Below are 14,947 nucleotides of genomic sequence, written 5' to 3'. Positions count from 1 at the left end.
AAGAAATAAATGTACACTATTACAGAGAAAAACTAATATTTAACACAACACAAAAGCATTCCTTTAGTATTTTTAGGTCGAGTGGCTTAGCTTTCAATTTAGAAAAAGATACACCAAACAACTTAACAAATCTTATCATCCTAATACATAAAGCTACTCCCCAGTGTTTACTGTCCCTGGATTCTCAATTTCCCATTCTGCAGCTTTCAATTCCTAACACTCTAGTGTGGGAAAAAAGACACTTAAGAGAACTTAAGAAAACAACAAAACACAGAACAGTTTTATGGTTGGTATTCTCGAGTAACTTCCTGCTCAAAAGAAGGGTACTGCCAGGATGAAAAAATACCCCTGCAGAATATACTATTAAGTTAAACAACTGCATACTTCTCACAATAATGCACCTTAAGGGAGCCATTCCTTTGTCTGTGAGCTTATCTCTTAGCAACAGGACATTAAAGGGGTAAATTATTTCAGTCAATTAGCACAATATAGTAATTTAGCATACACTATTCATGGAAACTTTCTATGTTTTTGATAATTGCTCTTGAACAAGAGAAACACTGAACAGAATGTATCTCCACCTGCTTATACAAAGTTAATTTGCTATTAAGGAGAATTTATAAATTAATTAGTACATGTGGTCTTATTAACAACAATTTTCCATCTGCAATGTCAAGCTTTCCTACTATTAATTTCAAAATATGACTAAAATAAAGCCAAGATTATTAACGATGGATTAATATCTCTCAAAAGAAAGCAAAACAAACTCATATACTATTTGATCAGAAAGGTATTGCCATTTACATAAAAAAAAAAAAAAAAAAAGGAAAGCCATTTAAAAATAAATGTTCAAAGCAGCTCCTGAGTTGGGGAATTCAATTTTTTATAAATTAGAATGGCTGAAAAAAGGAGATTATAAAATGGTACAGCAATCCTGTCATACATTCTTTCTAAGATACTAATTAAGGTTTTATGGACATATTAATTTATTCTCACATATGTGCCAATTTGAGTTTTAGCACTAAATTATAAGACACTATTTTTGACATTCTGGGATCATTCTAATTAAGATTGTATCCACAGCTACACAAAAAGACACAGTGCATTAGCTTACCTTAAATACAAACTGCATACACTGAAACACACTGTTTTAAGAAAACTCCCAATAAATATTTAAAAACTGAATCCTTCCTGCTATTAATCATGACTAAATTCACCTCTATGGAATTCTGAGGGATACCTAACCTAATTATCGATACTAGTTTTTAGAGGACTGAGAATACATCTGAAAATTGTTGTTGGGAAGCAGGGAAATATTTTGCTAGTGTATTGAGAGGTATTTTTTCCTATAATCTCTTCTATCATGAGATGTGCATGTATAAAAGGCCTATTTCTTGGATTTTTAAGGGGTTTGTGTGAAATACCAAGAAAAAAATGGCATGTATTCACTTAAGTTCCATATTACTTCTGCTGCAGCTCTCTATAGGAGGTTTTAATTTAGTGTCAGCACAAAGCACCCAAACATTGTTCTTATTTTAATTTTTAAAGCTTATAGTAAGGAATAACTGCAATAGCTAAAAGACAAACACACACAAACTCCTTCTAATAACACACCTGTGAAACTGCAAGACAAAAATTTCATATGTCAAAACCAGATTCTAGAAGTTGCCATTTAATATGAGAAATGTTGATCTGTTTTCCTTCCTTCTCTTTTCATATAAAACAGAAAGCTTAATGCAAAGTTTGTTGGAGAGTTTGTCTGCTGTACCTTCATATCCTTATACAGAAGCAAGTTTCCTTCCCGCAACACAAAGTAACGGTCCTGAAATTTGTTTCCAGACAGTAGTTTTGAAGGTTCTTCCTTGTACTTCAGATTGCCTGCTTTCACACTACCTTTCTCATTTTTCTCTACCAAGGAAAAAAGACAATTCTGTTAGAAGATTTTACAACAGTGGAAGCTCCTAGTTTTTAAATATTATTGCATATCAAAAAGCTAAAATTACATGGGTAAAATTCATTTGGTATTATGCTATATATATAAAAATAATGATATTAATTATATAAATATACACACATACATATACACTACATTACATTTCAATACATATTGCATATTAATATATTCTATGTTCATAAGGAAGGCATTATTAAATATACACACCATTATTGTTTTAATTACAGGTTGGAAAAAAGTCTTCTGTGTTTCACTTCTATGATAACATGAAAAATGCACCAATAAACTTTAATTCAAAGAATGTTTTCAGAATATAATGTGTAGTTTTCAGCATATAATGTGTATAGTATGACATGGATACTTTGAATCTCTGTGCTTACGAGAGGCAAAACATTTCAATAAAGATCTGATTTTGTCAAGAGTCTGTCCAGATTTTTTTGTTTCTGTTAAAATACACACAAACTTGCATATATTTGGTAAAATTAATAAAAAACTCAAACAAAATACCACCTCCTGTAGTCAGCTTTATAAAGTATTCAACCTTGTACTGAGAAAGTTTTTTATTTACAAAAGAAAAATAGCAGAGCTATCAAAGGCTTTTAGTGTCAAAGACCAGATTTCGCAGTGGTCTCTCAGCAAATCAAAATCCTAAATAAAATAATGCAAAAAAGTATTACCAGTACATATAAACTACTTCACTACCACTTCTAGGTATTTTTAGGTTTCCTATTCTGCTCAATGCACATACATTTTTTCACTACTTTGTCTGCTTTTCCCAGTAAGTGCCCTTCCCCAGCAAAACCTTCTGAGCACTAATTACAGTCATTGTCATGCTGCTATGACTCATGCATATAAACTGAAACTCAAACTAAAATGGCACTTTAATACTTAAAATGAGGAAGAACAAAGGAAAAGACAATAATTCCTACTGTCTTTATGACAGAACACAGAATTCAGGAGAATTCTGAAGTATTCTTTTCTCCCTGAGGTAAAGAGTGCTGGAATCAGACTGAGGACATGAGAAGAGAGGAGGTAGGCAGATACAGCCTTCTTCTCCATTCCACTAAATACCATTTCATCCTGAAGAGGGAGCCAGATTAACAGGGCTAATAATTCCTTTATCCCCAAACACTACAAGCCTACTATTATGCCATATGTTGGCTTTCACCATCTATTATTTTTAGCTAAGCGTAGGTACCTCCTGTAAGTGATTCATTCATTAGGAAATACAGAACCAACTTGTTTAGGAGACAAAAGCCAAGTACTCAATAGGCTTTTTTAGACTTTAGACCTAGATCATCTGATATCAATACTGTATTATTAAGAAGCAGCACATGAAAAAATATCAAAGAGTAAGAATCTAAATCCAGAATCAATATCTTTCAACAATTAAAATCAGACATTACTTAGAAGTCCTCAGTTATAAATGTAAATATACATGCACAGTCAAAAAACACTGATGTAGTCTCTCTTTGCCAATAAGAATATTTATTTCATGTTCAGAATAGAGTATGAATCCTTATCTACCCAAGCAATTTTTCTTTTTCTTTTTTTTTTTTTTTTTTTTTTTTTTAAGAAAACTATACGAAGTGAGAGTAGCAGGATACTTTATGAGAGTAGCAAGATACTTCCACATCTGTATCAAGCTGGAATACATATATGATTGATACATATGTATCAAGCTGCTTACAGCTTGCAACATGACACAAACTCATACTAAACTTCACAGCACTCCTATGGTAGCAAATCTGTCAAACACTTGATACTTACAAAGATATTAGAATAGACTGAAGGAGGAAAAAAATAATTCTCTAAACTGATGATATTCCATATACTTTAGAAGCCAGCATTTCTTTACGTAAACCTAAAACAACAGGGATGTGTCCTAATCAGAATGTATTTTTCAGACAGAAACTTTACAAAACATGCTAAACTTGCTAGAATTTTGCAACTAGGCAGTAGGAGCACTTAATCCTTGCAGGATTGATCCAGCAATGGTTTAGAAGCTTGCATTTCAAAGAATATCTCTGAATAATAGCCCCTGTTTGCAGAAATCAATACTTACCACTCAAATTATACAACACTGTACTGGAAAAATTTCAAGGACCTATATATACAGACTTTATAGTAAATTTAACAAACAAATAATATTTGTTTTTCTAACAAATAAAATTTTAATATGAGAAATTTTTAGTTAAGGAGAAGAAATTAAGCTGTCCTGTGTAGCTCTTATACCCAAATACAGTGCACACCTTGCCCTAGTGACAGCACTTAAAAGAGTGTGCCTACAACAAGCACAAAAAGCTATTCAATAAATTGTCAGGAATGAGTAACTAAAGAGCTGGAATAAAGTAGAAACTCACCACATATTTGCTGAAACATATCAAAATAAATAAACTAAGTCTTTTTTCCTTGAAAAGGTAAGTTGGTTTCGATAACAGAGAAAACATAAATCTAGACCTCAGTACAAGGTTTGGATCATAGAATCACAGAATAGTCTGAGTTGGAAGGAACCCACCAGAATCATAGAGTCCAACTCTGGGTGAATGTCCCACATGGGGCTCAAACCCACAACCTTGGTGTTATTAAACAACTCTAAGCAACTGAGCTCATCTCAGTTTCAGAATGCGAGAAAATAATTCAAAATGGATAAGATGAGAGTAAGTACATTCTTAATTTTGATGCTATGAATAAGGGGCATGGGAAAAGTTGCACTGACAGAGAAGACTATGATACGTTTCCAAAATGAAATGAGGCTAAAAGAACTGTTTCTTAGGCAAGCTATTGAACCAACATTATTTCAAACAACATTACAGACTCAGGAAGAAAAAGGAGAAAAGTGCTGAGAACAAAAATCTCTCATGTAATATTAACAGAAAAAAAGATTCAGGAATATAATAATTAGTCTTTATTACATAAATCAGGGAAGCATGGAATATTCATGGAATTAAATTATAAACATTATAAACAGTCCTATTAACTTTACTGGAAAGTAGAAGGACATCCATTCACTAAGCTGCCCAATTGTATGGGCTGAATCCACTTAAAAAACTTCAAATCACAGTGGTTGGACATCTGGCCTCAGCCCTATTATTCAGTAACAAGGAGTTATCCACATACAGAGTGTAACAGACAGAAAAGACTGAGGTCTCCCCTTCTTCCTTCAAGCTAGCAGTTATTTCTTGTGCACTTTGAGATGGACAGGCCCACCATAACCATAAGTGCCTTGTACCCTAAACACTGGAACATCCCTTCCCCAGTGACTTCATTTTGTATATTTTCTCATTCTGACACTATGTAGTAATGGATTCACAAGATTATTCTCCCAAGTGCAGTTTGCAGACATCAACACAGTAAGTCTGCAATATGGCAGAAATTTTCATTTTCAAATCACTGAGAAAACCAATATAATTTATTTGATAAGGTTTTAATTATTTTAAAACAAATCTAAAAAACATCAATAAATGTAAAAGTTAGAAGACAGTGTGTCTACATCAAGATCAAACTGAATGGAACTGATGCAAATGACTACTGTGATAGGTTGGGAGAACAAATTGATATAAAATCTAGGAGACAGAAATGAGTACAAATAGCAGCAGATCTCTGTTTTACTACATTTTGTAAATTGACACTGACCTAATACTTATGTGTTCCTTAGAGCAGTGATTCACACAATCCTGATGACCCATTCCCTTTTTTGATTATATCTCAACACATATCTAGTGAGTTGATGCGAGTTCATATATCAAGCTTTTAATGAAGTCATTCATGAAGGCCATTTCTCTCCATTCATTATGTGCTCTCACACATTTATTGACAGTGAAGCCCAACCATAAAAGTCATGAACAGCACACTTGTTCAGGCTCGCTCACATTTGTGAAATATGCTTTCACAGGAACAAAGCATGGTGGAAGAAGACCATTACTTTCAGAAGAATAAGCCAAATACCAAAAATTTTACTTCTTGAAATCAAGGTGAGATATACAGAATGGAAAGATTAACATTTTCATGTGTGAGAAAGAGAGGAAAAGATAGATATATTTGAATGAGTCATTAGATGAAATAAGATGAACATTAAACCAGGCATCAGGTGTTACCATCACATATTATATAGTGATAGCACTATATATAGCACAGGATTTCAACTGCTTGAAAACAGGATATAATTTTTGAATTCCTAAACTTCTACTTCTCGCAAATTACACAGGAGACTTAAGGCCAGGTATTATGTGGGGAAAAAATAGACTGGAGCAATGTGTAAACCATATATTTTCCTTATATACTTGATCTATATTCTAAATGTCAGTTCCCTTTTAAAGACCACATACTCTCCAAATTATTCAGTTGCCTGAGTATGCCATTCAAACAAGAACATAATTCAAATGAGAATGTCACTTGGGAAGGGGCAACCCTGGATGTACAGACAGAGTGGGGAATGAGATGCTGGAGAGCAGTGCCGTGGAAAGGGACCTGGGGGTCTCTTTCCTCCACTAGCCAGCAGTGCCCTGGAGCCAGGAGGGCCAATCCTGCCCTGGGGGCATCAGGCACAGCATGGCCAGCGGGGCATGGGAGGGAATTTTCTCACTCTGCTTTGCATTGGAGCAGCCTCATCTTGAATATTGTGTGCAGTTTAGTGCACCACAGTGTAAGGAGGCTCTAAAGCTGTTAGAAAGTCCCCAAAGGAGGGCAACAAAGATAGTGAAGGGCCTTGAGAGGAAGCCCTCAAGGAGTGGCTGAAGGCAATTGGTGTGCTCAGCCTGGAGGAGACTGAGGGGAGACCTCACTGCAGTCTGCAACTTCCTTGTGAAGGGAAGAGGAGGGGCAAACATTGATCCTTTCTATGAGGTGACCAGTGTCAGCATAACAGAATGGTCTGAAGTTGTATAAGGGAAGTTTAGGTTGGATATCAGGAAAGCTTCCACCAGCGGGTGGTGGGCACTGGAAAAGGCTCCCCAGGGCAGTGGTCACAGCACCAGCCTGAGAGTTCAAGAAGCATTTGGACATCACATGCACTCTCAGGCATATGGTGCTATTCCTGGGGCTGTCCTGTGGTGAGGAGTTGGACTTTGATGATCCTTCTGGGTCCCTTCCAACTTGGAATAGTCTGTGATTCTGTGAAATTAGTTTTGTAGTTTAGAGGCATCAAATTAGATAATAGAAATTTCTATTAGCATACTATAGTTATATAAATATATTCAAATAATATGTCTTGGATAAGAGCAGTTTCAAGCTTCACAGCAGAAGTTCACAAAGGGTGAACTGACTGCATACTCTGTACGCTTTTATATTTCAATGGGAGAGCTTATAGTCGGTAGAAAGAAACATTCATAATCTCTGTGTTTTCATAGGGAGTCAACCTTCTGTAAATCTGTAATTTTTATGAAGTAGCAGTAATTTAGTTGTTCTGGGACACTTTGCTCCATGGAAAACAATTGCCATGGTCATATTTCCATGTAAAATAACTAAGTAAAAAAAAGAAATTACATACCACTGTAGAGATTCACCATGTCTACTGTTAGAAATCTCTTTATTATTAGATATGCAGTGCCAGGCTCTGGTAGTGAACTCCAGTGAAGAACTTGTTCTAGTACATTCTCTGTATAATGCAGAGGACGTTCTGAAAAATGCCAAAGAAACCACACAAAATAGAATTCAAGTAATAGAGAAAACCCAACAATATTGGAGGCCCTCAAGTTATATTTGCCTGTACACAACAAGGTCTCATTGACTTTGAGCTATAGAAAAACACTGCTTTCAAAATAAGACACTTAGGCACTTCATTGACAATAATTTTCCTGGCCATGTTTGCACAGGTAATTAATATAAAATTAAACAAGCAGTAGCCAAATGTTCAGCAACTCTTTTGTACTGTTACATATGCAATGTTAAGACACTAAAGCACTTCTTTCAAACTAAATACAAAAGTTAGGACCTATTACAGGGCATGCCTAAATATGATCAAACAGATCTGAGGCCTTCAGCTATACTGTGCCTTATTGGCCTATGCTCAACACAAAAATGAAACATCACAGCTACCAATTCTCTGCAGTCAAAGAACCAAAGAATTTGGAGTGATCACAGTGAAAAAAAATGCCTCCAACTGGTATGGATTATACTGTCTGTTACTGATCAAAGCATATTGAAACAGACTGCTGGTTTCATTAGATTCTTGTTACTAGAGGGGAAAAGCACGTGGTCTTACTAGGTCTTCTCCTGGGTGCTGTGGTTAGGGAATATCCAAACTTTCACCGGTATATTTCAATCTTGTACAAAAAGTGCAACAAGATTCAACTACCACTGAAGGCATGAATAGACTCTCTGTGTGCCCTCCACAACTTCAGATGCTAAAACACATTTTTTTGATAAGCATTATCCATCCTAGCAGAGAAACTCTGAGACCTAGCACAGAATTGAAAAACTGCAGCGATAAGAAAGCCCAGCCAGTTCTCCATACTAACATCAGTCCACCTACCAAATGAAGGCAGAAAAGATCTTGCAAATAGTCCCTAAATCAGCATTACCAGATCCACCTGAAATCTGAGTGTCACATGAAAAACACAGCCTGACACAACACTGATGTGGGTGGGGAAAGACACTCACATCCCTGAAAGCTTTCTCCTGCTCAGCAGCAAGCATCTGCTTTAAATTCATGAACCCAAAAAGCTTTAACAATGGCTTTGTGAGTCCAAATGTAATTTTATCTCCAAAGACAGATTTTTCCAAAATATCTGTGTTCCATTTGCATGCCAATTTATGTGAGTCAGGCCTTGAGAAGAGCTGGGTATGGCTCCTGAAAACTCACACCTCTGTGACACAGTCATGTTGGGTCACACAGTCTAGCCATGTCCCTTGAGTGCTGAAGGGCAAAGTATGCAGCCATAATCTCATTTTTCATTCCTGCTGTGGTAGATGAATGCAAAATGTCAACAGCTGCTTTGGGACTCTCCAGCACTAGAGTCTAGCAGAACATGTTTTCTAGAACACCTGAACACTAGAGCCTCAGAAAGCAGCAGCAACAAATAACACACTTAAGTGACAGAAAAAAACACTGCTATATTGGGATGCAAAAATACCTATGCTACCTTTAGAGATGTGATACCACCTATATAAAGATCTCATAATTCAACACTAAAGCAGCCTAACAAGAATATAATTCTGTAGATAACAGCTCAAACCCAATTTTATTAACACCACTTCTTCTGGCTCTTTTGTTTTAAAAGGCCAAACTTCTAAATTTTTGTGAAACTGTGGACTTTGATGTGATAAAGCTTAAACACTTTAAGGAGAAGAACTTTACAAATCAAAGGCAGGAGACTGGCAAATCACCACATCTTCCTAGAACACTAGCACTCCCACAGTAAACACCTACTGTTTTATTTATAGTTACATTTAAGACCATCTGTCATCATGGATTACATGGTACATAAATCATCATGCTGAAAACCATTAGCTATTTTACTGGTAACACACCTCATTTACAAACTATCCATCAATCACATATTATTAAAAAAATATGTACACCTTATTTTATAAAAGCATATGGTATTAAATATTCTGCATTAGGTTTCAAAAAAACCATCAGTTATCGCAACTTTTCTATATGCAAATAATTTAGCTGATTTTTAAATATTGCAATTCTAGTAATTTGAACAGCAAGCAGTCAACAAACACATTCAATTATCCTTTCTTTCACTTAGGTCATCATATGCCAGTAAATATCCTAAACCAGTAATTTTCACCTTAAACAACATTAACTATTAGTAGAAAATTACTTTCTAGAAAATATGATTCTAATTTCCTTGCTTTCTCAGGGGTTGTTTTCCTGACAGTATATATTTAAAAGTAAAATAAAAACTTGAAAAGTAAAAAAATTCAGAGTTGAGTGTAACAAGCAGAATACCACCATGCACTGGACAGTTAGCAGACCATAGCAGGAAAAGAAGCATAAAATTATTTTTTATCAGAAAGACACTGTGATTACTGATGTACATTTGAAACAAATATGCAAACTTTTTTCTGTCATTATGTTTCAGAATCTCGACTAATTTGTAAATGCCTCAGATGGTGTTTGTCAAATGACACTAGTAGAATCAACTTGCAGCAGCAAAGACTCAAGTAATCTTTTGGTTCTTCGTGTCACATTTGGACCAAAGACTTTACAGAACTTTTCTCTGTGTTCCCACCCTCTGCAAACCTGTTAAGTTCAGCCATAGCATCTACCTAAGTGGATCTACAGGAGTCTGAGTACTAAGTTTTACTACAACATTTTATTTATTTTGAAACAAAAATTCACTTGTTCTGATGCACTGATTCTTCCAGAAAGGGATCCATGAAGAAGCCATTTCATCAACACAGTCTCTACTGACAGGAGTCAGGTGATGAATTAGGACTTAATTTAGTTGCCTTTTTGGCTGGTTGTTTTGGATTTAAAACACTGGTGTGCTATTTCACTTTGTGTTGGAAACTCTTCTTTCAGTAGGATACACTCATATAATACACTCTTCCATAGTTATTGTGTTATGTAGGGCCTCTAGTGTCTCATTCTTAGCATAATTTTTGTTTGTCTTCCATAGTCATTAGCTGAGACAACATTTTGAAACCCCACTAAAATATTAGTTGTTTCACCTAAATACTTCAAGAAGCTGTTGGGGAGGGGACTTACGTTCTCTTGGCCATATGTGGTTTAGTTTGCATGTTCCTGTAAGCATCATATATCAAATTTAAGAAAATAAAATTCACTTTTTTTCCCATTATTCAGTCTAAAGGAATAGGATTTGTACTGCACTTGTAGGAATTATCAGGGCTCTTCTAAAGACAAGAGATGCTAGCATTCTTTGTCAGTTATCACCCACATGTATGAATTTTTGGAAATGAACTCTGTATTACAACTCCATATAGCATCACCAACAGTCTATGATGTGAAGAGGGCTCAGGATGATTTATTTTAAGTTGAAAGGGAGAATACACTTCCATTCTAGTTTTTTATACTGCCAGGCTCAAGACTGAGTAAATAAATAATATTAGTAAAACTGAAGGAATTATTGCAAGCACATCTGAAAACCAACTACAATGAAACGAAAAAAAAATATTACAGCAATATTTAGTAATCTACTTTCTTTTTTTTTCTTGACTTGAAAATAGGTATCTTCACTAGAGAAAGAAACAAGTCTACAGTTCGCTACTGTTAAAACCTCTTCACTATCCATGAATATTGTGGCCACGTGACATTTGCTTTAGTTGGCAGCAGGAACATATTTCAAACAAATTTTTCAAGATTCTGCTAGATACACCACAATGCCTCTTGCCAAAAACACACTTTAAAGTGTGTAAATTATAGACTTTATATCTCTTTTTTTCAGCTACGCACATTAAATATTTGAATAAACAAAATAGAAGAGATCCTTTCTCCTAAGTATGACATATATTTTCTCATTAAATTTTTTGAAAACCATTGTTGCTTATAAAATCAAGTGCTGACATGCTTGTGAAAACAGGGTTTTCCTCTAAGACTTATTGGTAAGACCTACTTTTCCATAGCTGATGATTAATGAACTGTAAAGCACTGTAATATAAAGATCATCTCAGCCCCTAATTTATAAGCAGTTTACAACAATTCATCACATCATTTCTGGCAAAGTGAAGAAAGAATGAAATGCAGGTGCCACAACAACCAAATGTAAAACATTGGCATGAAGGCTATTTTTCTTCTAGTTTCCATAAAGTCTTTAACTAAGCTTTTTATGATATTCACTATTGAAAAAATTAAATAATAAAAGCTGATTGACATGCATAAATTTAAGTGTCACTAACCTAATTCTCCATTTTCAAGTACTTCAAAAGCAGTCCAGACATCATCTTTGCTGGGAATAATGTTTTTGATTCCTAAAACATCATTAGTTAATTCCTCTGCTTCCATCAAAGGTGATACCTGTAATACAAATTGAATCAGTTTATAATACATGTCAATTACTGATTTCTGATATATTTTTTCAAAGTCTTCCTCCCTCATATTGTCCTAAGGGGTAAAAAAAGAAAAACAAAAAAAAAGAAAAGAAAAAAAAGGAAGCAGTAAATATTCGATATATGAGCTGGAAATTCACAAAGTATCTATAAGATTCAAGCAGCTTTCTTATTTTGTTCCATGAGATTGAAGTTATATTTTTCAGATGACTGTTAACTTGGTAGCTCTAAATTCCTTTTCTCTACCCCAGAAAAATTTGGGGAAAAAAAAGCTTTGATATATTTTCTTGGGTGTGGGACGATAAATATTAGAGAAACACCATTTTTTTTTAATCTTAGTGATGCATATTCCCATTTTTATTCCTATTTTAAAAAGCATGTTTTTTGTGCATATATCTAGCTATGTATACCACATACCAGTCATATGCTGAATAGAACAAAAAGGAAACAAAACCAGAGAGGTGTAATCAAAAATAACAGAGCACTACTACATGAAGATGCAGGTGTTTAAATACACCATTATACAGAAAGCTCAAAAAATCTCTATTATGGTTAATAACAAGCTTTGGTTTCTTAACAGTAAAAGAAAGAAGAAAGCCACAGACAAAAAGAAAGGAGGAATGACATTTCAATGACCTGAACTATGAAATTAAACCAACATTCATTATGTACTTGTTAATGCTCTCATGTGTTGCACATGTAGAGTTGGGAAAATTTATATTCCTGTATACTACAGTAAAACTAAAATAGAACATCTCTGCTTTAAAATTGTATAATTTGTCTTAATTTTTTTTTAAATTATAATAATCAGTCTTTACATAATTTAGGCAGCACAGCAAATTCTAAAAAAAATATTTAAAATAATTTTGATAAACATAAAATTCTACTTTCATTGTGTAATTATACAAAAACAATAAATCTGAGATACTTCAAGAAAAAGCACTTCATAAAATACTGTATCATTTTTATACACTAACCCTGATTATAATACTACAGTCTGGCTCCTTTCTTTCCACATAAACTTCAATAAGCAAATCTCCAGCCTGGGAAACCTAAAAAGAAAGAATTTTAAAAAAATTGTTAAAAATTAACATTTTAAATAAGGGAAGTACAATTATTTAACTAGTGTAAGGAAAAAAATACTGATTCACAGATTAAGGAGAAAAATACAATCCCCGAATAAATCCAACAGAATCATATCAAACAAAAGTAGCATTAATTAGCAAAATACACATTCAAGAACAGAAAAACTAAGGGTGACATGGCATAAGTGGAAATTTTATATTTTAGACTACGAAGGCTAAGACATGAATGTATTTCAATATCTTAAACTGCCAGAACCCTAACTCTGATTTGGATGTTAGTCAGGCTCAGTTCAGAATCAAAACAGATTAATAGAATTTAAAATCATGAAAAAGGAATTTAACCCCAAAATGACTTACTTAAAAGTGAGATGAAAACTTATAAATAACAGACTATTTCAGCCACAAGCCATATGCACATATCAAAAAAATAAAAATTTATTGCTAAAAATACCTTGTTTATGATTCTTAAACACAATGAAAACTTGTCATTACCTAATTAAAGAAGGAATTAAAACAAATGCTCTTTGTTAAATCTCTTAAGTACAGCTCTTCAAATCTGTTGGAGTGAAAGCTAGACTTTACACACAATGGTAATGTGGAATAATCAGATAAAGCAAATTTATGACATATATAATAGTTTCATATACTTAATACTAACAAATGTTATTTAAGAATGTCTAACAACATAAAACAGAAAGATATTAGAAAGGTAGTAAATCCAACATTGTATGATCATGAGGAAAAGTATGATTTATGAGAAGGGATGTAATATTTTCCATTGTAACTAGGTTTGCTTATCTATGGAAATAAAATTATCTTCATGGATGAGAAATTACTTTATTTTTCTAAAGTTAAAAATGTCTCATATTTTGCCTGCTCTAATTCCCTTTTAGTATAGTCATAAGCCTCTTCAAAAGATTGCAATTTATCTCAGTCCAGAACCAAAGAATATTTCCTAAAAAATAAGTGATGATGAGAGCATAGGAAGAAAAATTAACTGAGAAACAGGGACCTATCAGAAGGTGTACTATGCTATTAATAGTCAAATATAAAAAATTAATAATAAAATGAACACTAAGATAATAATTTGTGTCCTCATTTCTGAGAATGATAGTATTGATAGTGATGCTACTTATTTACACATTACTACAAGCAGAGGAAAAGGCTAAAAAAGTACATAGAAATTTATCTATAGATACACACATATAAGCAGCTGAGTTTTGGGATATGTTTTGACCAATTTACAGAAGCTAAGATTACACTTCTATAGAAAAATAACTGGCAGTGCTGAATTTTAAAGAACATTAACATTCTGAAAAACAGCAACTTTTAAGTTAGTTTAGCCTTTGAGAATAAAAAACTAATGGAAACATTTGTGAGGAAAAACATTACAAAGCTACTTTGAAGAAAGCTGCTTAATTATAGTGGCACAGACTCAAAAAAGCTCGTTTGGTTATAAAATTTGCTTTTCAGATGATATTACAGAAAAAGGTTGGAAATAAGAACGAAGCTGACACATGATTTCCACTGGGCTCATATAAACAACTGTATGGAGAGAAAAAGTGATGTAAATTACTGCAACAGCTGGCATAAGTATATGGTGGACAGAAAATGAAAAGCGATTAATGAAGTGCCACCTGGAACAGGACTTCAGTGACATTTCAGACATGTAAACTTTGAGTAATTCAGCAGAAATTCAGTGCAGTTGTTCTCTGAACATTCCACATCAGAGATAATGGTAGTGTGGCAACATATATATTTCAAAGTATTAAGTATCTACATCACTGATTTCCCCACACATACGCACACATTTTGATGCAATGATGTCAGACTATCAATAGTTAAATGCAAAGAATTCTCACAATTCTTAATTGTAGCTTGAGACCTAAGTTGCCAATTACCCATGATGCTTACATGATAACAACACTACTGTTACATCACTCAATTG

General features: G+C 33.9%; 1 protein-coding gene across 2 annotated transcripts in view; it reads right to left on the bottom strand.

The window, feature by feature from the left end:
• The window catches only part of ARAP2 (ArfGAP with RhoGAP domain, ankyrin repeat and PH domain 2), a 115,698-nt gene that overhangs the window by 15,720 nt on the left and 85,031 nt on the right, over window positions 1-14,947 (bottom strand). For both annotated transcript variants that reach the window (XM_056490320.1, XM_056490319.1), the window contains exons 25-28: window positions 12,892-12,966; window positions 11,765-11,882; window positions 7,443-7,571; window positions 1,769-1,908 (exon numbers count right to left, since the gene is read on the bottom strand). In XM_056490320.1, coding sequence (XP_056346295.1) covers window positions 1,769-1,908; window positions 7,443-7,571; window positions 11,765-11,882; window positions 12,892-12,966 — 462 coding nt within the window. The remainder of the gene's footprint in view (window positions 1-1,768; window positions 1,909-7,442; window positions 7,572-11,764; window positions 11,883-12,891; window positions 12,967-14,947) is intronic.

This window comes from Oenanthe melanoleuca, chromosome 4 (genome assembly GCF_029582105.1).
Source record: "Oenanthe melanoleuca isolate GR-GAL-2019-014 chromosome 4, OMel1.0, whole genome shotgun sequence".
NCBI lineage: Eukaryota > Metazoa > Chordata > Aves > Passeriformes > Muscicapidae > Oenanthe > Oenanthe melanoleuca.
This window is presented reverse-complemented; position numbering and strand designations above follow the sequence as displayed.